Genomic DNA, 27,168 nt, shown 5'->3' on the forward strand with positions numbered 1-27,168 from the left:
TGGGAATATTCTAAGATTTGATAATTACCACTGAGCACAAACAACAATGGCAGGTTTTTGACTAGTTGAGGGAAAACTTTTACCATGATAGAGTAAGTAAGAATTCATTTTTTTAGCAGAAGGAGACTTAAAACACAACTAATTATGCAAATGTCAACATCATAGGGGTGTAAGAGGAAAAACAACATCTTGGATCGCTGACTGTACCAGAGAGACATATTAAATGCAGCAACCATGAAAACACATTATTTTCCACGTATTGACGAAGATATAAATGCATTTTCTGGTGCAAACTGTCTCAGATGAATATCTCTGTCGTCTCTGATTTTTATTTACTTTGTTTTCTCAGATAAGAGGGCTACTTTGCAGGGTACCCAGTCTATAAAGTTTGCTTAAACTACCCTTGTCTTTTCTGATGTTTATCTTCCTGCAACTTATTTGCATCTTGTTATATACAAGAATGACAAAGCTATTTTCATACCTCGTGGCAAAGGCAGCTTTTTATGGATGGCTGGCAGAGAAGCGGAAAGAAGAGCGTGTTTGAGAACAACAATGCCAGGAGTAAGGACTCAGCCTCTGCTGTGAGAGGAATAAACAAGTGAGCCATTCCCACCACCCTAATGATTTTGAAAACTAATAGCCTATTATGTGGCCCATCAGGGGAAATTAACTGTGCTTTTTTAATCATTTTTATGATTTTCTGCTATTTCATCTACAGTATTCAAACAATATCCTATGGCAATTTCTTCATGTACAAATTACTGTTTGGATTTGGTTCTGTAGCAACCCAGAATAACTTTATAAGTTTATTACTTAATGGAACACATGAAAACAGTTATACCACATTAAATTCTACATGGTTTCCAAAAACTGACAAGATCTGAAGAAAGTCTGACTATTGTTCAAAGATATAAAAATAACTTTTTAACATTGCAAGTCATTGTTCTCACCGAAATTTCTATGGGGACCTGCAGCAGTAAATACACCCACAAGAAAGACATAAGAAAAACCTGTAATGATCAATGAAACTGTTTCCCTCCGTTCAGATATTTTGTGCTTTCCACAGCAAGTTTTAAGATGACTTGGATAAAATAAATTCAGATATTAACACACTGCCTTTTGTCTGAGTCAGAAGTGAAAAACTATGTTGACACAAATGCATGAGAGAGAGTCTTTTGCCTAATTTTATAAAGATAGAACTGACACAGATGAACACAGATACAGATCATAATCTACTCAGGGCAAAGAGGTAACATGAATATGTGTCAAATTATTCAGGTAGAACACTATTCATGTCATTGTCACTTATTCCACATTGGTTTTGATCAAAGTGCTGGTTGTCAACCCCAATTTGAAAAATCCTGCTACATGTTGTCTGCAAGCTGATGTGAAAGTCAAACAAAAGAGCCACAAAAGCCACTGCTGTGAAATGACAAAGTGAATTTCTTATGAAGAGTTAGAGGAACACTGTGCATCATTGCCTACGCAGTGTGGCAGTTGTTGTCGTGCATCAGCAACCTATCAGACTGTCGGCAGAGATGGAGGAAGATGAAATCAAGTACATATTATAGTTCTACATTGTATAAATCTACAACACATAAGTTCATTGTTGCACTTCAGATCACTCCTTTTCTGACTACCTTACTGTCTTCTAAAGCAAGTTTGCATCATTTAAAATCTAATGTCCTGCAACCTGAGAATTTTCTAGACACTTTATGGAGGATCTGCATGAGAGAACAAAAAATGCCATCATCAAACACTTTAGAACACTTTACTTGCCAATTTTATGCAAGCAGATGCCAAATACTAAGTCCAAAAGGAGTCTCTGAATTACTCCCAAGTGTGAATATAGCAGGTAATTCTTTTATAGAATTTATTACTAGCAAGCATGCCAGCAGATAATGGTTCTGATTGTGGTTCTGATTGTGTGTTGCTTTCTTCTTTCTTCTTTTTGGGCTGTAGCACAAGAACTTCAAACTTCCAAATTTGTGACAACACATCTACTACAGTAATAGTCTTGATTCACTTAAAAATAATAATAATAATTTCTGCAAACTCCACATAGTGAAACTTGAAAAATCAAATGCTAAAGATTATGAATATTTTCACATGCGGTTCCTTTAGAAACGACTCATGACTCTGGAGGTTCTTTGTGCAATTTAAGACAGTTGGGCTTTGTTTAACATTTGTCTTTTTCAAGATTACATATATGGAAATGGAATGAATACACAGCTGGACAATTTGGATGGAAAGATTAACTGGACAAAATATAATGTAGTTCATGGGAAAAAATACAAATGGACTGACCCTACAAATGACAAAGGGAGTTGCCTTATCATCCAGGGGAATCAGGTGAAGACATAAATCCAGACTTACATTCGATCCAGGGGGAGAGATGAAATTAATTGCCAAATTTATGTTGGGAGCCAGATTTGCTTAGCTCACTGCTTTGCACAATGGGGCTGCACAAAGGTAAAGCCCCTAAAGATATAGACAGCTTTACAAATAGCACTGAAAGGCTGGGAGAGTGTGAAAAAAATCTAAATGAAAATATTTAGACTCGGAATGGCGACAGCTGAAATATCAATACACACCAAGTTCCAGGAAGTGAGTAAAACCTGAGCAAAGACTTTACTGTTTGGATGATGAAGACTTTTGAGAGGATTATCAACACTAAAACTCATTGCCTAAGAGAGTGCAGCCGCAGAGACAAGTATGGAGAATAGAATGAACTAACTTGAATCATAAAAAGTGTCACTGAGGTGTTGAAATGGAAGGCCTGCTGCAGTAATTACACTTTAAAATTTTGAAAGATAGTGACACATTTGAGAAGACAACTACTAACATTCCTGTAAATGATAAGCACTAGGAATTATTTTCCCTATAAAAGATCAGAATGTTTGACAGGAAAGGGTTTGACATGACAACAAAATCACAGAAAAACAAGAAGAAAGAGAATTAAGAGCTGAATGTTTGCTCACTTCAAACCTTTATTTATTTCAGCTATCCATCTAAACTTTTGTGAAAAATTGAAAAAGCTTTGTGTGGAGCCTGAAGTGTCTGGTTTTTGTCTGGCATGACATCAACTGGCCTTTTGAATGCCTGTGTATATGTAATGGTTCAGACATTTCCAGATGTCTTTGGCCAGTGCACTCAGTTTTCTTGCCTGTATTTGTTCACAACATTTGCCTGCAAGAGCTTGTTACTGACATGCTTTTGTCCATCTGGCTAATGTCAGATTGATTACACTGATAACAACCGAACTTTGGTCTTGGTCAAATCTTTAAGGAAATGTATGGTTCTCAGCTGCTAAAAGTTTGGCTAAACTTTTTCCTGTTTTTCCTCAAGGAGAATTTGTTATAAGGCTGTTGCAACATACTGATAGTGATTAGTAATGCACAATAAGGTAGCACAACACAAGTAAAACTTGTCATATGTATAATCATTTTTGAATATTGCCATGACAAATACTTAAGTATATGGAGTTAAGCTCAGGCGTATTAACAAAAGATACATTCCTCATCTGCCAACTGTACATACTGTAGATCATGCACAATAGCAGAACTTTGATAATACACCTTTGATTGTCTCACTGTGATAGTCTCACTGTTTTAAGTCAAAATGTCTGCTGGGGAAAAGATCAATTCAACTTGTATACAAACATTACTGGATGCATATATATCCAAGGGGAAAACAGCATTTTGCTGTCATGGGATTGAAATGTATAATTCATTCACAAAACGAGTTTTAACATAGACTCATCAAATTTTATTTATGATCTTTGTCATTTTTAGAGATTAATCTTTTGACATAGGATCAGGGTTTTGCATTTTGAAACAGAGATTTTTTTTGCCTTTGATTGCTGTTTTCTGCCCCTTGTTGCAATAATATTGCACAGAAACCTGTCTTCCTGCCCTTAAATTTAAAATCTATTCCCGACCGTTTAAACACACACATACCTATAAATATTTCTCATGAAATATAACATAGTCAAGGGGATGTTATGCTTTGAAAATGCTTCTCTAATCTATCTGTGTGGGAGATTTGTGAGCACATCTGTTATCATGTTATATTGTTTTACTGCCACTATGAGGTCATTGTCAGAGCTGTGGGCCGCTCTTGGTTGTGTTGGTGCTGTTGTTGATCCTTTGGTTTGATCTGTGATGGTATGAGACTAAGTTTTAGAATGATAATGCTTAAACAGTGTGGCTGTCGTCTTGGTTTTGCATCCTTTCTTCTCTGCTCATATTGCTTTTTGTGTTTTGCCCACTTTGTGATTGGTTAAAATTTAGCTCAAGCTAAAGGTAAATTTCAACCAATCAGCATTCGAAAATACACATGTCTGAGGGTTGTCACTGTTAGAATTTTTGGAAGACTGCATGTGAGTCCATCTGCATTGATTAATACCCAAAATCTTTCACAATGCATGTGATGCAGATGGATACCTCCATGCAAGTATAACCAGGCATTCATTCTTTAAATATTACACACGCTGTATGATCCATCTGATACATGTTGGAAAAAAGGATAAAGGGATAAAACAGTAAATCTGGCATCTAATACACTGACAGTGCACTATAATGTGACACACATACATACACTCAGCACAGCACAGATGGAAAGCTAATGCAGACAAGCACTGAAAGGACTCTGAGCTTGTCAGTCTATAATACAAGGGCACCATGAAACAAACACACACATGTCGGATAAGTCCAGTAATTGTTCACTGCCTTATATTGCACACACAGCTTCAAAAATAGACATTTAGAAACAGTTCTGACATGATGTGCTAGAATATCTTTGTATATCGTGGGGTGAACATGTAGAACTGAGACAAATAAAACGTTGTGAAGAGTACAGAAGCTACATCACTGTCTGCTCACAGCAATTGAGCATCACCAAATGACCATGAATGTTATGTATTGAAGGCTCTGTTGGGGAATTTTCAGCTCAGAGCATGTTTGTCTGAAGCTTTCGAAGATTTGTTATGGAGTCAAACATTAGCAGAGCAACACTGTTGGAACAATAACGTGCATTTTCTTTTGGCAAATGGATTAAACCTCCAAGTGTCTGTATGAAAACACATTACATTCACCCTACTGCTAGATAATAAAATTTGAGGAACTTATTTTGTTCTTTCTTAACTAATAATCACATGATCTTGATTGACTATTCTCTTTCAGTCCCAGCACCCACAATGCCATCACTGCCTTTTAAATAGTATTAGAGCAAGTCTCAATGGGATAATGTTTAGTAATTATATGATACTAATCAATCATAGGGAGATAAAAGAAGTATGACTGACCAAACACTTAAATGAGAGAATCCCACCTCACACAAACGGCTAGCCTGCATGTGTCTAAAAAAACTGCTGAATATGTTTATTGTTTTATTGTCATTTTTTCTAAGTTTTGAAAGGTTACAGCTCCAAGTAAAAAAAAAAAACAGCCACTGACTTTAAACCTTTAAATGACTTGTATAACTATGCCTCAGATTGAATTCCACTGCACGTGCTGGGCTTGAACGCACATAACACCCATTCTGTCAATGTCAACATATACTACCTGGATAAGACTGTTAAAGCTGTCAATGGACCTAATGGCTGTGCCCCTCATCTACTGATGTGTTTAGTGAACTGACATAAGAATGGTAAATCTTATATTCAAGATTTACCATGAAAATGAATGTGCATTTACATAATCCCTTTCTTTAAGGTTCCCAAAATAAAGATGATGTGGTGACATAATGCAAATACCAGTGTTCCCTGGCCAACCACCACTCCAGCCTCCTAAATCTTTATTTCGCAGTACTAATTAGTATGTTATCCTTCCACACTGCTTGGACTCGGTGTAAACAGGCCATTACAAACAGTTTCAGCAAACACCAAACACAATTTTTTTTCGAAAAACAGTCTTCAGTTTATGTGCACAAACCTTCAAAGTCAAGCTTTTTATTTCCTTTCCCATACATTTATTTTTTACCGCTTTGAGTTACAAAAGGGAAAAAAACGGAGTGAGGAGGATTTTTATTGCAACGGTAGAACTGATGCAGGCCTGATGCATGGCCTGGCACCAGACACACTATACACTCTGTAGAACGTTCTCCATTATCTGTCACTACCTCCAGAAACACATACGCACACACATTCGTATACTCCAAATCAATCTCCCCTCATCGGTGAAATTGCTTTCACAGGAAGGGTAAGAAAGGGTTTCACTCTGCTCTTTCTACGACAAAAAATTAAAGCCCATCTGTGGCTATCGTTGTGTTTCCATTGACACTACAGTGAATGAAGAGGCGCCATCCCATCACCAGACCGATAAGAACAGGGGAGAATTCCTTTAGATCTTGATGAAATATGAAGGGTTTCTCTCTCTAAGTCTGTCTATGCCTTTTCCAACCTTCATATCTTTTTTTTTTTCTCTGACAATGGTCTTCTTTGGAGTTATGTGGACTGTTAGAAATAGACTAGACTTGCTGGTAAAGTCAAAGTACTATGGGTAAATGCCAAAATGAGTTCATCAGGCTCCTACTGAAGAAAATTAATGGTGTGTTTTATGATTACCAAGCTATTTAAAAAAATATATTCCTTAAGGGAAACAGCAGTGCAAAAGCAAGTCTGACTTGTAAGAACAACATCCCTCAGATTAAAGGGTCAAAATGACATCCTGAGAGGAGAGGATCTGTTACCTTTGAATGTGCATCAGTCACTGAGGCTATTTTAGCTAAATTTACTGAATTACTTAAGGTTTATTAAGGCATCTTTGACTTGAAAAATGGGGGAGAGGATTAAAACATGTGTTTGTCCGCACATTTCTTTTACAAGTATTTTTAATTTATTTTTTTTACAATCCATTACCTCTTCAAATCAAAGCCAGAGCTGACATTAAATCACACTGCTTGACATACAACCTGCAAAGATGACTCAACCGCCCTTCCACCAAACCAAAAAAATAATGAAATAAAACTCAGTTGATGTCATGGTAACGGCTACTCTGTGCACAAAGCACTGTAAGAGTATGGAGGGTTACTCTTCACCCACCTCTTTTTTCATTTCCTTTCATTAGCATTTAATGGTCATTCATTATATTGTGAAGAGAGAGGACAAAATGTTATCTTTTATTTATTTTTTTACAGAAAAACATGCTACATTAAATAGTGGCTCTTTTACTGAGGGTGCCTACATTATTAAATCTCGCTTTTCCCTCTATCTCTTCTCCACCATCTCATCTAAATCTAACTCCCCCTGACCCTTACTTCCTTCACTCTCTTTCATCCACATCATGTCTGCCTCCCTTTACACTCAGTGAGGTGACAGTGAAGCAGGTAGCCATTGTCAGCAGTTTTCCATGTCCTTTCCTCATTTACTTGCCTCACCTCCTCCTCACCACTCATTTCTATGTTGATGTTCCGTCATGAGGCTGTCAGCAAGCTGCAAAAGACAAAGACTCTATGCAGTGATGCATGAAGAAGTTGACAGTGTCACCCACACATGGGACACCTAATATCCCTTCACAGGGAACAGTGGGAACAACCTGTACCATGGTTGATCGTTGCCTTGTTCAGTGGATTTGTTAATAGCAAGAACAGTGGAATAAACAAGTTTCCTGTTCTGACTTTTCAAAACCTGGCTCTCTAAGTGAATATCTCACTATCCTAGCGCCACAAAAACTCGTGCTACATTGGCACCAACCGATCTTTGCTGGGCCTTAGCAAAGAACCACATACATTGGGGCCCAAGGGTGGCATTATGGAGACCAACCAGGCCAAATAACCTTCATGTTAAAAAATCCAAAGCCAATATAGCATTTAGACTGCCTAATTCAAAAGAGAACGATAACAAACTGACATGGATTTGAAGTTGAAGCACCAGTGTAAGAGCATGAGTTAATTATTCCTCTCATTGTTGAGGAACAATGAGGAACAATCAGCTGTTTAATGTTTTAATATCACCAGTCATAACTGTGAACACTCGCCAATGTGCAGTACAGAATGGGATTCACAACAACAATTTGAACCTGAATTTTTTAAACATTTTTTGCAGCTACTTTTATTCATATTGCCCGATATTTTAATATCATCAGCTGGTGTTTATAGATCGAGCTGGAGACAATGTGTATAAACCCTGTTTGTATCACCATTTATAAATACCAGTTAGCATTATTAAGCAGCATTAATAAACTGGACTGGTGATATTAATCCATTGGTTTGCAGGGAAACCAAGATAAACATTGTGATCTGTTGTTGTTTTAGTAAAAATAAACTCCCTGCACTGTGGACATGCACAAAAATTCAGAATAACTTAGAGGAAGGGTCAAGCACGTGTTAGAAGAAACATTTTAATTAACATAATCACTCTGTGGTGGCTCTCTGACTGTGGAAAACCAAACTTTCAAACTTTTTTGCTACAACCAACTCATAGCACTATCTCTGGACCTACACTGGAACCACTTTGGTTAAAAAAGGAGTAAGAGGGGACTGGGCCTTCTGACAGGTGAGCATTAGCAAATTAATCATTAACTTAAAACTATCAAGAAGGTTCAGGACTTGCCTGATTCAGCTCAGAAAATGCAAGATCAACCACATGACGCATGCTCTTCACATAGTAATACAGATCAGATGCAAGTTAGCTCAGTAATTAATCTACGTTGAATTCACAACTGGATTCAGAAAGAGTCGTAAAAGTAGCCTCCCAAACGTTTCTCCTTCATTGTTCACATAAAAGGCTATGTGTGCAATCAGTGAAGCATGGAGATGGGCAATCAACACAAGGCAAGAAAAGGAAATAAAATTTAACTGTTTTGGGGTAATGCTACTTCCATTTTGCCCCAAACTTCTACAGTTTATTGAGACAATGTACTGTATTGTCTAAAGAAATAAGAGTCCATAACTGTCCTCTATCTGAACTTACATACTGTATGGTCTAGAGCTCCTGCTTTGTCCTGTCTGTTACCTCCGGTTACCCTTATTAGGGGAATATGTCTCTATGTTTTGCACAATAAAGCAAGGGGATGAGGAGAACTGTGTGTTTGAAATTTATTTCAGATTTTCAAATTGCCGTCTTTTTTTTTTCTTTACAGTTTGAAAGGAAGAGCAAAGATGATGGAGGATGAAGGGTGAAAATATGTGCAGATGGCTAAAAGCAGAAAAGGTCAGGACAAAATGTGTAGCCATGTGGACAGACAGATGTCTCCGACTGCTTGAGCTTCTGGTCCTTGTTAGCGGCCCCTACTGTTCAGAAAAGAGATTTTTAAAATATTTTATAAATAAAGCAGCAGGCAATTTAGACAGCAAGGCGGCTACATAAAGAGAATGGACAATCATCCCCGAATAATATGCTCTCTCTTTTCTCTTGGCTCATGCTGTCTCTTGCATTTACCAATACACACTTACACAAAGGGGATGTTTTATCGCAGCATATACAGGCAGGAGTTGAGCCGTTGACCCGGCTAGAGAATGGGACTATGGGTACTCAGGGACTCCTGAGATGATGGAAACTAATAAGAAGGCAAAGTATTAAAATGGTGGGAGAAAGAAACAAAAGAGGGCAACAGGAGAGTATTATTACTGCATGTAGTGTGTAAGTGTACACTTGAAGATGTACTTGTGGGAGATGGCAAGAAAATAGTAAAATAGCTTGAAGTATTGTTTTTTCTTAAGTATTATTCAATTCAGTTAGAGCTCTATGTAAAATCTTTATATGAAATAATACAAACCAGTGCTAACCAGAGCACAGAATTGATGGGAGGTGCTTAATGAACTGTATTCAGGCACAAAGAGCACCATCATTTTCTAATATATCTTTGGAACGTGGCGAAAGATCCATTGGATCCATTGTTTAGTTGTTGCAGTGATTCTGTCAGCAGAAAATGTTATTCCTACATGAAAAGCCATAGTGGTGCATATTTCAGAGAATCGTGTGAAAGTGCCATAGATTTGTCTCCAGGGAAAACTTCTATCCCAAGCCAAGACAACCTTCATGAGATAACAGCGACATCATTAAGTGTTTTCTTGATGCTCAAGATCCTTAAGAGCCACAAATGACCATATACAACAGTATTGACCTTGTGAGTACTACACTTCTTGACTAATATACTGGCTTTTAATGTGCACAATATTTTATTATATTAGCATAAATATTCCTCATTTTATGGAAATGTACTACATGTATCAAAGAAATAAAGGAGCATGTTCTGCCGTTTGAATCTTAAAAGACTGATAGGAGTCACTGAAATGCTCAAACGTGAAAGGGCACACACACAATAATGGCTCTTCACATTATAGATGCAGCTGCAACTTCATCAAAATGTTGTGCTTTTACTAAGTCTGCTCAGCAGTAAAACCCCATGCTTGCTTCAACATGCTGAGATAAGCTTCAGGATGGAGGGAAACGCTTAGAGTGGTGGCTGGCATGCCGAAATGCACTTCATGGTCTTCTTTATGTACACTGTGACTTGAATCCTCACTGTCCACGTGCATGAAAAGAATTGTACTTCACAGCAGTGAAAGACATTTGTGAAGATGCAGCTGAGCATTTGCAGATCTGGTGTAGTTCCTCTTTCTTGGCAGTCTTGCATAAACAGGCCTTAGGGTGAAAATAAATTAGTCGGAACATCATTTTAATTAGAAATTTCTCTATGCTTTCCCACTATTTAAAGCTATTTCATTCATTCCCAGTGATGTTTTTCAATTTTTTGAATTTTCTATCATGTCCCAGAGGATGTTTTTAAAGAGGAACAAAAATCAACAGCTGAATAGCTGGTCCCCAGAGGATAATGACTCTGATAGTGCCGATAGACTCTGATTGGCTAAGATACAAACCCTTTGAACCAATGGGGAGAAGACAACAGAACAAAACAAAAGGGTTAGCGATGCCGTTTTTTTGCAATCAGGGAGATTAAAAATAAACAAAAAACAGAAGAAACAAGCATGTGAACTCTTTAGCACTCTTATTTCAGAATGTATCTAGATATTATGTTGTATGTTTCTGCTGTGCACTCTGTTCCCATGACAACAGAACAGCAAGCAACCAAGGTCACTTGCTCCATCAGAGGCAGCACGACGTGCAAACCACAGTACGCTGCACAGAGAGACACAGACAGGGGGAGATGAAGACAAATATTAAATTATGGTACAAAGGGGTGAAGGAAAGTGTGACCGAGGATACCCAGTGTGAAATTTAATTTGCAGCTGCACAGGTGAGACAGTGCATCTGCTGATGCAAGGACAAAAGTAGCAGTGATCTTACACTTTAACAAGTCAGACCCTGTGTGGGCGCTGCACAGCTCAAAAGCAGATCCTGAATAACCACAGTAAAGGAAAGTCAAAATTGTAGTTTTTCAACTTGCCCCTCAAAAATCTTGAACAAAACAAATCTATCATTCCATCAGTTCCAGCAGCCTCAATACATTATGGTACTGACAGTCTCTCGCTGCAGAGAACCTCTACTTGTCTCGTTTTTTAGCTGGAGAGACAAAGCATTTCTAGCTGTGTCCTTCATTCAGCCTGCTTCACCTTTTCATTTGACAAACAGTATGACTCCACTAATTACTAGAGTTTATGACTAATTAGAAAAGAAGGCGTGTTGGCAAGATGACACAGCTGTCAACTTGTGCTACAATCAGAGGTGAATTAACTGCCAGCAGAAACACCATCATTCTCCTAATTATTCTGTAACGGTGACATCCCTTTTTTACTGATTAAGAATGTGACCCAACTTCTATGTAAATGTACTACTTTGGCACCTATATGGCTTAAAAAATAAGATTGTTAGTTGCAACTTTGTTGGGTTGAGTGTAGTACATCACCACTCCCCTGATTTAACAGGTCTAACTCCATCTGCAAATCACTTTCAACTTTTGGATGGATGCTTAGCAACTAACCATGACACAGTATAAACAAATTATGTTGGTCATGTGTTCATGAAGATGAAACTTCCTGAAGTTGCTAACTAATTTCCCTTGTGACAAGACAAATGGCAGATTGTTTGAGCTCATTAACATAAGATAGCTAATTAAAGTGTGTGAATGAAAGTGCTAGTCATTTGTCATAGGCCCTGCAGAACTAATTTAAAGTTGCTTTGGAAGGTAAACAATGTGTCAGTCTATCTGTGAACGGATGGAGGGAAAAGGCAGGCAGTTTGGCAGCTGGATCAGATACAGGATCAAGCATCATGCCTACAAAAGAGTGCCATCACCTGACAAAGGCTGTCTCACTACTATATATATATCTAATATCAAGACCAAGAGTGTTTACCAACTTTTAGGTTATTTTGTTATAGGACCAGAGTGACACAGCTTTAAGGCTGGGATCTTTTTACACGAGGTGTGTCAATTTTTCCATAACAACATGCTGGCAAAGAATGCAAATGCAATATATTTTGCAACGCTTACTGTGTTGAGCTGAGCAGAATTCCACTGTGAGTATGAAAACTCAGCATAAATATGCAGCTTGTGATGAATTGCAACACATATTGGCGCTCACTTGAGGGTGAAATGTCTCTGATTAAAGCCAGTGTGTTGTTCTAGCTTCTACATCTGCAATGCCATTCTAGAAATGTACTCCTATTTATAGGAGAAAGCATACTCTTCTAGTTTTCCTTTGTTCTTTTTCTATATAAAGCATCTAATTGAAAAACTCACTCCAAAATAAATTTTCTAACATTTAGTAGGCTGCAGATTTTCTATATGAAGAGCTGATAAGATTTGCTAGACAGTCTTTATGCCCATTATCTTCAACCGCACGAGTTTCAAAATTAAAGAAACTACACTATGAGCCAATATAACATCTGATGTTTTTTCTCTCCGCTGCTGCAACTCCAGTCTGCATTTTTCTTAGACTCTCCAGCCATCCATCCTGTCAAAGGTCTGCATTGTCAAACTGGCTGCTATTGGTCATTGAGAACTGGAAAACACATGGAGAGCACCAAATTGAACAAGACTGGTTCATATCTCAAAGTCTACTTGACATTATGTTTGAGAAAAAGTGTGATATTGCAATCATTTATTTTTCTCTAGACTTCTGTATTAAACAATTTATCTTCCTGATGTTCAGACTTGCCCAGTTTGGACTTTTCTGTGATTTCTTGATATTTGGACTATTGAGTCCATGATTTAAGCTCAGTCACTTTTTCTCTGGCTCTTCTGCTGCATTGTTCTCTGTGAGTGCTAGTCATTGCATCACTTTTACCAGTATAAACTACACCACAAAGAAACTAGCTGACAGTAACTCTCATACATTACAGTTCACTTCAGTTTCTGCAGATGAGAACAAGATTTTTACCACAAATTGCAATGAAAAAAATGAAATGATGACTTTAAGTGTTTGAACCAGACGTTCAGTGTTACAGATTCCATTCAACACACAAAAATATATTTGGATGTCATGTTAAACACTTGAGTGAACTTCACACAGTGACATCAAATATGAAGTAAAGTAGAAGCTGACTCTTGCAATGTTTCTTTTATTTATTGTACTATATTTCAGGTCAAACCGCTTTAGTATGGGTGCATCGATAATGTCCGACCATTGTATCGATCGTTCCATGGAGAGGCTTGGTTTTGCATAAAAGGAAAAACACACAGTGACTATTTAAAAGGCAATCATTTTTTCTCTGTCCTATCCACCAGATATCCTCCTGAGACATTTATAACTCTTCGAAAGAGCCTTTTTCTGTATTTCAATGTATAACATCCCCCCTTCGTTTATTGGGTTTCTGTGGCTGAGTGCGTTGACTACAGCACTTCTCAGTTTTGCAGCCTGGCAAAAAGTTAAACCTAAGGTCCCCTATGGAGCTATAAAGGTAACAACAGAATTCCTGAGTGCAATTCTAGCATACTGCAGCAGGAGATGGCTCACTTTATTAATTGAAAGGATGGCAACATCCTGCATAATCAGCCCCCTCCATCTGTGATTACAGATGTGACTTTGTGAGCCAGAATAGGAATGTCCTACAGTCTCTAAACACTTTGGTGCCTCCTTAAGGCCTGGCATGAGTGACCATGATGAGTTTCCAGCATTCTCGGGACCCTTATTATATGTGACAGTAAAAATCCTCACTCCTCTCTTTTCAGCTCACAACTTTCTCCACATTTAAACGGTTCCTCGTACACCATACCAACTTGTTTCCGGCTTTCCTAACTAATCTGATGAACTAATCAGGTTTTGACAGATGCAAAGCAAAAGGAAGCAAATCTTCACTGAGTGCACTGAGTTCTTGTAAAAGCTCTCGCCTGTACCCTTCTCTGAGCCGACCTCTCTGACGCAGAGACTTGAATTACTCTGTACTACAGATTTTGATGTAAAGGCTTAAACGTACGTTTAAGCGTGGCACCATTATACATAATTAATATACATTATATACCATTATACATCTACAAAAGGATATCAGTATCAATTTTTGACATTTTTATGCACAGAATTTTCATAAATATGAATTGTATATTGCTGGAGTACTAGAAACCTGGTCCTAACTGTGAAAGTAACAGTCTATGTCGTAATTTAGGTTAAAAACTTGTAAAAAGGTCAATAAAAATCCCTTGGTTCAGAAAAGATACTGCGTCACACTCATCCCAACTGATCTGCTGTAAAGTGTTGTGTTTTCTTTGGAGTATGTAAATTATCATCTATATGCCATGTGTACCCCAGTGACACACTGGCACACACACACGCACACACACACAAAGACAGGGAGCTACAGTATGTTCTGATCATTGCCAAGCCAAAGCATGCAACATAAGAACTTTTTTTTTCACATGAACACAGATGCATTACATGTGTCAACAAGAAGGCTCACTAGTTTCCAACATGGGATAGACCCTACAGTGTACATAGAGGCATTATGGTAGTTTTACATACATAAGTTAACTTTACTCACATGGTAATATTTGCACATTTTGAACTCAATGTGACCACATTGTGGAGACAAGCCCAAATGAAGTGAGCATGAGTGATGATGGATGCAATGAGGTGCGGGTGCTGTGTGGGGTTATGTTTCTGAGATGTAGGGATGCCACGTGAGAGGATGATCAACAAATCACTGACAACAATGCGGAAATACAGAAATCAACCACAACAGAATACAGCTTTCTAAGAGAGATACGACGCAACAAGAACAAAAAGGAAGGACAAAAAAACCACAAGCTGCTTTCTGTGTCGGCCCCAGGGGATCCTGCTTTGAAGTGGTTTGCTTCAGAGGTTTGCAGGGGGAGTTTTGAAGAGTTCGATGGGTTGACAAGTTAACAGGAACTTTCTGCAGGGCACTTTGTTTGTACAATCTGTCAATGGCTCCAAACCACAAATGAATCACAAAACACAACAGCCCCAGACACCTTCTATCAAGTAAAGTTCAAGTTGCCGAACTCTGATTGATTTTATTATTTGATGTATGTGTTCTACTTTACCTTTTTCCCCATCCGAGTCATTCCTGTGTCATTATTAACCACTTCCTATAGAATCCCTATACAATGATTAATTGAATTTTGTGACAACAGAGATTGAGGGAGACGTGGGTTTTGAGTTTTGTCTGATAAAAGACTTTGTGAACCTTTTTTCTATTCTGCCGTTCTCTGTATCTCCTTCAGCCTACCTAAGTGGCTGAGTTTACATCAGAGGTGTTTAAAGTGCAACTGTGTCAGCGGTTGTTGGTCTGCCGTTTCCTGCCACTTATTGTGTCCGACTCTGTGGGGGCTATGATTTGCTATCAATAGCCGTTTGCTTATCTGCTGTTCTCTGCCAAGCTCACACAAAGCAATCCTATGAAGCCCACAACAAACAAACCATTTTCGGGTGAACGGCTTAATTGCTATTGATGCGCCTTGGCTGGATGAATGCTATAATTTTCAGTGAAACTCTGATGGTAGAGAGCACTTGTGTAAATAAAAGTAGGATGCAAACAAGCTCTCAATTCTGCCTGAAAGGGGGAACATAATAGCCTGTCAGTCATTATTATTTATTTTTCTTGTTGCTATAGCCTGTCTATGTTTAGGGTTAGGGGGTTACTAAATATCAATTATTATACTCCCTCAAAATCGCCCATAGCTAGCTAATAGTTATGCAAACATACACTCATTATAGCAGTTAATTATTAGTTGTTCTATTCTTTTTTTATAGTCCCCAGGAAGCTGGGTGCAAACATCAGAGCTTTATAACTGATTTGAAACGTCTTTATTGCAACAAAGGAGACCATTTGGAATTCACAGAACAGTACTTACAGGCTCCATCGGTTTTATCCCTAGCATGTGTAACTCTTAAGCTAAAAAAATAATGGCATAATGATCCTTCTTCATTTGCTAAACTCAGTATAATGTTTTCCCCAGTGTCTCAGTGCTTGACCACAGTCCAGCAATTGGGATGATGAAGTTATGTTAGATAATATTACTCTGTTCAAGTGTATTTAAATCAAACGCCTCGACAAGACTCAAAACCCAAGCTGCAGTGAGAAAATTCTAAACTGTGCTGTGTGACTCCTTCTGTGTGACTTTGGAAGACCCCGAAGCATTTACAACCACTTCAAACTTAGACACCTCTGCTGGGGCTCTGTGTTGACTAGAAGTAGCTATTGCAGCGCAGCTAATAACAAGATGCATGTGACAAGTGGCTACAGCTGACACTTACAAAAAAATAAAAAAAATAATTAAATCAAAAGGAAGATATTTGATCTGATGTTACTGGGAGGCAGTCATCTTACCTGGGGACACAGGCGGTAGAGGTCTCCCCCTCGGGGGCCTCTGGGGCTGGGCAGCAGAACTGGTGGAGCACTGTTTGGTTACTGTGTAAAGAGAGATAAAAAATGGAAAAAAGAATCACAAGGCTGTTATAATGCACTTTACGGACATATATTTGACAAATGTTTAAGTCTGTTTAGTGAAGTGACTATCCACTAAACTCCAAAACCTCACAGATATTGTCTCATCATGGCTGAGCAACCTTAACAAGAGACTACAGGGCTTTCAAGGCATTGGATATATTTTATATGTTGAAGTCCCATGGAAGGAGCTCTAGTTTAATTTCTACATTGGCAGTTTTAAAACCTTCTCATATATCTACACAAAGTTGAACACTTTCTCTGACCACAGGCTGTTAGCTGTGCTTTGTCATGGGCACTGCATGTCCAAGCATGTCTATGGGTTTTGCTTTATTTGTATGTTGTAGTTTTTGATCTGTGTATTTCATCGTTACGGTTTTAACTTTAGTTCCCATTTTATTTAATTGTTTTATTTTATTTTATGCCCTAGTGTTTTTCTGTGGATTTTTTTTGTCCTGCTTTTGTTCCACATCAAGCTTGAGTTACTGGCTGCTACACACCTGCAGTGTATGAGTCATCACTTCCGTCAGCATTTATGCAACTAGGTTTCCTTTGTTCAGTGTCAGATCCTTGGCTTTGTTGGCTTTTATTGTCTGGTCATTCATTTTCCTCTATGCCAAGTCTGTTTTTGTTCCTTATTCCTCTTTAAGTTTAGCATTTTGTTTTAGGGCAAGCTGCCACAGCAGTCCCTTTTGTTTCCTGAATAAACTTTACTGTTCTCTTCACCCTTTTCACACTCTATTACACCCTACTGTGACACACTGCCCTTTCAGAAAGACAATTTTACAGGGTTCTTATTTTACTTTATGAGGCACCAAGAAACATTAACCAAAAATGAAGAATAAATCAGTATAATTAGCAAGCTAGCTGGCTACAGCTAATAAAATATGCTATGGTCACAGTTACAGACAGCACACCCGATGGCCATATGCCACGAATCAGAAGCTCCTTCTACTTCTGAATCTAATGACTCATTGTTACTGAGCTACTAATAACTGATAAATCTACCCTAGTTATAAGTGTTCACTAAACACAGGTTTGATTGGCATTGTTGGTTCCATCTGTAATTATGTATATATACTATATATTATAAATATAATACAATTTACTATATATTATGCATATGTTCAATGTACATTGCCATGTCCCTCTTGTCTGTATGTGACCTTAGGTTGATAGATAATAACAACGATAATTCATAATAATTTCAAGTCATCATCTGATTTCTCCTTACAAATCTATCTCATCTATAAAATCATAGTGTCTAATCTTCAGGAAAGATGTTTGAGCTTTTTTTCAATTTTTGTTAACATTCATTTTTGCACAAACAACACTTTCCATTGGTTTCCATCTTCGACACCACCCCTAACTTGCTCTGTTTAAGACGAAAGGCTTTGCTCTGTGAATTTTTTTGTCTTTTCACATTGCACAAACAAATTTGTAAACTTCAAATTGCCACATAAAGCTGGGCTTATGTGGCATTTGAAAGCGTGTCGATTATGCTAATGATTTCATAAATATGCACCATTCCTAGGACTGTTCACTCAGGCAGATCCAAACAACCTGGTTCATAGAATTAAACGCTTGTATGAGTGAATTCAGATGAACAATAACAGTAGTAATACTAAGTTTCTTATGGGGGAGGGGGGCAGTGAGTTTTGTTGATAACCAGTGGATGTATTCAAAGCTTTGTTTATTCAAAAGTAAGCTCTGTAGTCTTAATATTGAAATATCTTTGTAGTCTCATGCACATATGGAACTCTTTGCGTGACGGAATTTAAACAAGCAGAATTGTGGAGAAAACTAATCGATGTGGCTGAAGAAGCAAAGGGCCACATGTAATGTGTACTGCTTTGATTTTGGTGTATGTTTGCCTTCATTCAGTTAATTTAAGATATTGGCAAGTGTATATATATATTTTTATATATATAAAGAGAGAGAGAGTGCGACTTTTAGTGCTCTGTCACCATGGAGAAAGTCAGATAAAGACACAGGAATGCATATTTAAACCCCTTGGAGAGAACACATATGGGAGATTGGATTTTAATGTGCCAGCAGCATGGACCGAGTAACAGATTCAGTTCACATGTGGAAAGTTTCTTCCATGTTTCTCATTCCCCTTTTACAGCATAAGCATCTCATCTGAAATGCAACTGAAAGAAAATGTGATTTAAAAAATATAGAGTAACTGCAACAAATCTACTACTAATGCTTCAGAGCATTTTTAAGACACTGTTATCTCACTGGCAAGCTCTCACAGGTGATGAAGGTGGTGCTGAAATGGAAAGAGCAAGAGTATAAAATCTTCATGCATATGGTAGAGAGCTTTCCTTTCTTTCTTAGTTTACCCATCTCTTACCTAAGTCTCACTCCATTCCCCAACCCTCACTCGTCTCCTCTTTCTCTGTTCCTTTTACACTGATTTTCCATCACTCACCCCATCTCCCTGTGCATTGCCCTACAAGCAGAGTGTGTTGTGCTAAAGAGGAATTTGTTCTATTACTCTTGCTGTCAGAAAAGGTGGCCAGCTGAGCTGTTCTATCCTTGGACCAGGATAGAGGTGGGACAAGTGAGCAGCAACAATAAGGAGACTTGATGGCCGCACACTCAGTTCAGGAGCTCTTAAATCTCCTCTTTCTATCCACCTTGCTCTTGTTTGTGAAGTGCAATAGTTTATCACACGGTGAACAGCATCCTTGAAAATTGACTTTTTTTTAAGACTATCAAGGTTGATCCCAAGTGTCTCACCCACAACAGCACAAATTGCATAGTACCTTGTTGTGTTGTTTTCACGCTGTAAAATTGAAGCAAAGACTACTCTGAGAGGGAGGTTGCTGAGTATTTTCAAGCAAGAATAGCAGACATCAACAACGGGAATTAATTTGCTGTCATACCCTCCCTGTTATGACTCCTCTAAATGTGTTTGCTTTAATGACCATGACACCACTATGGACATTTCTAATAGGTTCAGAATACAGGCTGTCTCGGAGGGGACACAGATTAGTAAGAGCGCTGGAACAGCATAAAACACTTGTTCACAAAGATAAAGGTCTCAGAATCTCCTAGTTTAAGATAACACTCAAATCAGCTGTGTTTTATAAATACTTGCATGCTGAAAATGTACAGGAAAAATTTTTGCTGCTTCGTATTATTAACGTTGGTACAGTGGCACACATGGGACCAGTACTTCTTGTTTTAACGTATCTTCAGCTCATTATGTGTGTGCTGTTTTTTATACGTTTTTTATTTACAACAAACTTAATTTACAGTAATTTGTTGTCCCAGTTCCAACTTCTTTAAATCATATAATATTGATGTACACTTTTTTTTACTGAAATATAGGGTATAAATAGTTGGCGAATCATTTCCATGATCCTTTCTCTTTTACAACGCATCTCTACTTTATTTGTAAACATGGTTGTATCATTATGGAATCAGTGTCTTGGGTGTCGTTGCTCCTCATCATTATTAATGCGATTTTTGCATTAGTGCATGAGTTAGGGGAAAAAAAACTGATACGACTCTCACATATGCCTATTATCGAGTCTTGTCAGCAAGTGAAGCAAAATACACTCAGAAAAATCCTTAAAGATCACCATATAACTATCTTTCCTTTTAAATTGTTGTTTATTTCTGAAGAAATCCTAAATTTGGGACGAATCCCACCAATTTTGCACCATTTTTTTCACGTTTGTTCTAACTCTTGGTGACCAGCAATGATGACATACAAGTAGGCGGTGCACAGACGGCATCATTGATGGCATTTCTTCACCCTGTGTCAAATTGTGTCAGTACCTTGAGGACATGAGTCACTTCTCTTGATTTGGAGAAACACCTCACAGTGGAGAGAGGTGTTAAAAACTCTTATCTTTAAAAGCCCTTTTATCCATCTTAAACATTTCTTTTTGATTTGATCTCTGATTTCTAACAGTAGTCTCTCTCCGACATTTGCCATCGCTTCCCTCAGTTTTACAATCACTTCAATCTTTTTTACTCAAAAACAGTTTGCAAGCTATTTGTCACCATTTTGGTTTATGACCTGGCAAGTTTATCTGCAGACCTTTAGAGAAACGAATGCGCTACAGAAAAAGAAAAAGTAGAGGAGACAGCTTTCGTGTTTCATGAATGTGTTAATGCAAGAGACAAGTTGTACTGATCTATTAGAAGACTAAGAGCTGTAATTTCCCACCTAATCCCTTTTTGTTCCTCACTCTGAGACGCCAGTTGACTCATTCCTGTGTTCAGGCTTATGTGAACACATTCTACCCAAAATATCAACATTATTTCTAGTCGCATTTGAATTAAAAAATTTCCAGGACTACAAATTCCTTGCCTCAAGTTTCACACACACACACGTCCTCGAACAGTGTTCACTGTTTTGTCAGTGCCAGTGATAGAGATAAAACTGAACTTGCATGACCTGCTTTCTGATCTTCCACACCACTGACTCTCCTTCTCCTCATGGCCCAAGCTCTCTAATACAAGCTATAAAAAAATCCATAAACTTTTATAAGCCCTTCCATATTCTGGGTCTGTGTAATGGAAGAGCATCATTTGCACACAATGCTTTTGTTGTATTTTGCTTTAACGCCTGGTGTCTAATGTGTTTGTCGATGCGCTCCTACTTCTGTTAGCTTGTAACTATATTTTACAGACTGAAAATGGGTGAGAGAAAAATTCAGCGCAAGCACACACATCTGTGTGAAGTAAGGATGATGTATTTAACATGATTGTGGATTATTAGCTAGAAATATCCATAAACTGAATCTGTTCAGAGCAATGTTACAGTCTCACTAGAATCGCATATTTTCTGTCCTAAAAGCCTGTTGTACCAAGTCCTTTGCACATACACAAAGTGAATTAAAAAAGGGAAAGATAGCTTCCCTGAAAGCTTTACATCAACACGGACTCCTGGGCTGTCCCAAGCGGCTTAGCTTTCCTCCTGTAAGCAAAACTGAGAGAGCTGGAGATGGACCAGGGAGCAAGACCAATTTTCCCAGGGGAAAGCCAACAAAGGAGGAGATATAAACATTCCGTCCTTTAAAAACACCTCCCAGCTGTGCTATAGTCAGAAAAGATGCAACATTTCAGCTTTATATCCACACATTCTCTGTCTCACTGTGGCCCACTTGCTTCCACTCTGGCATCTGTCAGTGCATTTGGAGTGACTTCACCCTGAATCTCTGCATTTATGCTGCATTGTGTCTGTCAGAACATGGCAAGTATTCATCTTGAAGTCACTATTGTAAAGTGGAGATTATGGGCAAACATGTTTGTAAGAGAATTGGACCTGCTTCATTTGATATAAATATACCAGATAAATATCAACAATATTTTGTCAACTTGTCTCTGTCTTCAGCAGCTATATGAGACCTGCACAAGAAAAAGGATGCATAATCTGAAATATGAACAGAAGATGGCAGGTTCTGAGGTAATCCCCCCAAAAATCAAAGATATGCTCAAGGCTCTCTTTTCAACTCAACTCCCAACTGTTCATGCCCCCTCCATGAATCTTAAAAGAAAAATCTTTTGATCGTAGCAAAACCTGTAGAGAATGAGAAATCTGGGGAAGGAGCAGGGCTGAACCACTTTCTGTTGTTCATTTTGTTGGAAAGAGCTCTGTTAGCTGAGGAGGGTTCGCGACTTATGTTGAGTTGATTTATGTCAACTTGACAAGATTGTGTGAGAAACAAATTATGTAACAATTGGATATGCAGGTATTCCTTTTCCCTAGCATGTTATTGCTTGGCAGGAGTGTTGCTTGAGCTTCTTTTACAATAAACCCCAAAACCCAAAAACACACACTAACATCTGGCTTTTGTCTTCGGTGGGAAAGGATCAGCAATTATTTGCAGAGTCTGACTTTAGTCACAAATAAAAGCTTAGCTGCTCAAGCTTCAAAAAGCAGATGAAAACAAGAAACATGAACACATTTTTCAGTCTTTTCTGGGATCGATTTTGGTCAGCCTCAGACTCTGGTGCAATTCTGTTACAAACTGCCATGACACTGTTGCAAATCCTTGGATACATGGGAGACAGATGTTCACCAATGCACCAGTCATGCCCAATGGTCGACTAATATAAGGAGCAACGGCAAAAGATGTCAACACAACTGGTTTAATAATTTACTTAATCTGTCGCTGAGAGCTTTTGCATTAAAGGCATTGTTTTAATGTCATCTTGCACAGAAAGGTGAAAAAGATTTACCCCATTATGCATGTCTGCATCACCATCAGTAGACAGAAACAAAAATGAGTCATCCATTCTGTCATAAAAACAGCAGTTTTTTCCCATCATTTCCAACTAACCTCCAGCTGGTGCCCATACCATCGAGCAGCTTTAACTGCTCATTTTGAACATCAAGCTACGCTGTGTTACTGCAGAGCCATCTGCTAAAAACTTGGCAGTGGGTCAGATGTTTTTGTATTTTTTGCATGCCTCACGTTAATGCTCAAACCGTCAAACTGCCACAAATCAGCCTTAGTCAAGTGCTGATGAGGAAAAAAACATCTACCAAGTAAACAACATTGGCCAAGTGTTTTGCGCTAAAGTAAATAATTTCATGTATATATTTTAGTAGCCTGGAATACTTCACATATTGCTTGCACTGTGGGTTTTCTGCACATGGAGGAAACATTTGTTTTTGGCCATAGCAAAGAGAAAAAAACAGATATGAGGCATGTATGCAAATTGCAGGCAAGACATGACAAAAGAGCTCATATTGCTCAAATACTTTGATGATGCTCCTAGTTCCCAGACATGTGACTTACTCAGTCTTAATGCCCTGAATATCTAATTTGCTTGTTTCAGGATTTTTTTTTTCCTCCAGTGACATCATTTCCAGACTCCTCCCATATACGGCATACAGCATACCCTGTGTTGTAATCCTGATATCAGGTGGTTGAATAAGATGTACTGATGTAAGCACAGTGCATGTGAGGGGAAAGAAACTTGTTCATTTGCATCTGTACATGTGATATTACAAGGAGTACAGGCCCTTAAAATTCAGTGATCTGGCATCTGACTTGGGCTGGTTAAATGTTTGTATCTGTTTGCTCAAGAAAAAAAATTTGAAAATCTATGAGCCTTTAAAGCGTGATAAGAAAGTCTGCTCTGAGCAGCAGATTGCATGCAAGCACACACAAACAATTAATCTAAAACTGATTTGTGTGAAAATGAAGACAAATCAAATGGATTAACAAATCTGTGCCCGCAGGTGTGAATAATGCAAATAAAAGATTATCTGAGTGAATGAGTGTAATTTTTCTTTTTCTTTTTTTTCTGTTGCTTAGTACAATGAATAATGGTTGAGGCTCCGTAGAGAGACTATATTATCTGCCGAGGAGCTCAGGAAAGCCGCTTGGACATGCAGTGCCTGCTCCGATCAACTCTGTAGAGGCTTGCAGCCTTAGGTAGATGGCTTTGTACATTACTTAGGGCTGAAAGTTAACCGTACCTGACATTTCCTTAGGTAAGAGCGTGTGCATTCAGTTTGTGGGAGTATACAAGACCACAGAGGACATGAAGGTCATGCTGGACAGAGAGCAATGGCCAACACATGACTGTACACATCCTGTACATTACAAATTTAACTCAGGAAAAGCAATTTGTACCCTACGTGTACTTTAACAAAATGAAAGATTCAATTCATAAAAAGAACCATATATCTTTTTTAAATGACCGTTTTCGGTCTATTTTTTTTCATTCTCACCTTTGTTTGTTATTCTTGTCCATGTAGATCTTTCTATGACCAGATAATGGCAGGAAAACGCATTGAAGAAGCACATTCTAAAAGTCTGTCAGGTCACCGTTGGGTTTACTGGCAATGGCAACTTTAACCATTGACAGTATCAGATACTGATCCACTAACAAAACTAATGAAGAGATTTCTCATTTATAATTTGCATTTATTTTAATATGAAAGGAAAAAAACTGCTTTGTTTACAGCACCCATAACAGAACAACAGAGTGTGTTGTTGAACATAGAACATTAGCACATACTGTAGCTCCAAAGATGTCAACTGAGTGTGAATGACAGACAGCTGATGGAGGGACATGTCTGAATCTCCCATATAACTTGTCAAAGTGATCATGTTTTAGGCTTTTTCATTTTAAAAACCCTCAGATTACTATCACATGGTACTGTAAATTCATCTGTCTTCAAAATATGCTGGAACAGCAAAAAACACAGTTATGGGGCTCTGATACAGAAGTGCCAATATGATGTTAAAAAAATCATTTAAAGTTTACATTGTCAAACTTGACAAATGTAAATATGAAGTAAGTATTAATTCCATTTTGCATTAGATTGTGTTGGAGTTTTACTCCCAACAATCAAATACTCCCACATTAATTCATATGCTTCTGTTGCAACGCACATTAAGTCAGCAGTGTATAAAATACAATCATATCCATCAGTGCTGTGTAGATTGTAAATTGTAGTTTCATACCCAGAGAAAAACAGATAAAAATAACAATATCATAATACCATAATACCACCATAATTAAAAATTTGCTCAAGCTGTTGGGTTCTAACACAAGTCCATGGTGTCTCCAAAGAGTCTAACCCACTTTGGACAATAACACACACATACACAGATGTACACTGGTACACATGGTGCAAAACAAATTACAATTGTATGTTGAGGGATTTTCAGCGTTAAGCTCTCAGGGGGTGACAGATGGATGGCCGTTTCTATATAACTGCGCAGTGTTAGCTATTCCCAAGAACCCTTTTTTCAGAAGCAACATGTGACACAACAGTTCAAGCTTCAACCACCGTTGGTGGTGGGCAAACAGAGGAATAACACACTTTTAAGTTAAGTGTAATTCTCAAGACATTTAAATGTGTAAGTCGGTGGTCAACTCACTGCATATATTAGCAGCTGTTGCTAACTGCCACATATTGTGCTAAAAGATAAAAGCAGCAGGTGTGATGTGTCACAGAGCAATTAAGATACAAGAGACATGTAAATGATACTCTAAATGCATCTTCACATCCCTTTTGGTCTTGTTTCCACCATGTAAAGCTGTGCAGCACAATATAAAGTGGCAAACATATGTTAATGTAGTCAGTCTAACTCTATTTTTGCCAAAGCTAAACAAACTTGTTTTTCTATCAGATTGAATTATGCCATTATAAATATTACTAGAGTGGACTAGAAGAGTAGTTGTTGCAAGTTGTTAGAAACTACAACAATATGTACAGAGTTGTAATCAAAGTGATACAGAGGAAAGCCTTGTTTATTTCATGCCATTATCTGTTTACAATATGCGATCAAACTGAGTGACACCACACGACAACAATGATGGCATTTCCATTTGCAATCACAACTCTCAAATATGTAGATTATATATAAATGACACACTCTGCTGATTGCTCATTAGGGATGCTGTTCAATTGCATGGAGAAGAAATGAAATACACCCATCAGATGCAAGAATAATTCACCTCCAACTATGAAGGAAATGACTCAGAGTGCAGATAGTGTAACATGAATAACAACAAAAACATAAATATTCTATGCTGAAATGTAAATGAGCGTGCAGTGTTTGCATATAAAAGATGATGTCACGTGAGTCATCTGTCAAGGACAAGGATGACACGTCTGTTTTTCAGTAAGTCGGCTTGTTACCAAGGTGACAGTAGGTTTAGAGAAAAAAATCAGGGCTGAGCTGCCGTTTATTTAATTTTGATTGACTGGAAATTATAACAGCAGAGGATGCTGGAAAGAAGCTGTTTGCAGTTTAGCCATGAGAAAAGTAGGACAGCATTTGGGCCCCTCAGCCTCATGGGGCTTCTTGGGATGTTCTGTGCAGTATCCTATCCCTGCCTTTTTATTTTCATTTTCTTTTTTTTTATCTGTACAATTATATTAGCTGTCAGTCATTCTGTTTTCGTGGCTGTGCACCCTTGTGCTACACTACAAACCCTGAAAATTCAAAAATATTAAGAAATCTAGCAACAGCAGAGATTATTACCGCCAGTCAAGCTTCACACAAACAGATAAACAGATATCCATGCTTTCTAAGGTCTGTATTTTTACACTTATGCTTCAAAGGGGACAGATTTTCCACGGGATTCAGGATATAGGCTATAGATCTGCTTGAAACAGAACCGCCAAGAAAATTGAAAAGGGTTGCGTAACCTTTGATTTTGACATGGAATTTAACATTGCAGGCACAGACCTGAACCATTTTCTTATACTCCTTAGAGCTGTCCACTCTGTTTATTGAGATATTACACTTTTTGCAGTGATACTGAGCAATGTTGCCAAGTTTAGTTGCACTCTGCATTATATCATTAATTCCAATGGCAGTTTTTTCTTGCTGTGTATTCTGAAATTGTCGTGTGTTTTGTCTAGT

General features: G+C 38.0%; 1 protein-coding gene across 5 annotated transcripts in view; it reads right to left on the bottom strand.

Moving 5' to 3' along the window:
* Positions 1–27,168, bottom strand: part of iqsec3a (IQ motif and Sec7 domain ArfGEF 3a) — a 102,179-nt gene that overhangs the window by 66,888 nt on the left and 8,123 nt on the right. For 4 of the 5 annotated variants that reach the window (XR_011909961.1, XM_072377536.1, XM_072377537.1 and 1 more), the window contains exon 2: positions 16,688–16,768. Coding sequence is in view for 3 of the 5 variants with exons in the window: in XM_072377536.1 (XP_072233637.1) it covers positions 16,688–16,768 (81 nt within the window). In the remaining 2 variants the exon portion in view is untranslated. Of the gene's footprint in view, positions 1–16,687; positions 16,769–27,168 lie in introns of those variants that run through there. The other variant, XM_072377539.1, reaches the window with a different exon arrangement.

Source organism: Leuresthes tenuis, unplaced genomic scaffold, assembly GCF_036924035.1.
Source record: "Leuresthes tenuis unplaced genomic scaffold, fLeuTen1.0.hap1 SCAF_23, whole genome shotgun sequence".
In the NCBI taxonomy this organism is placed as follows: Eukaryota; Metazoa; Chordata; class Actinopteri; order Atheriniformes; family Atherinopsidae; genus Leuresthes; species Leuresthes tenuis.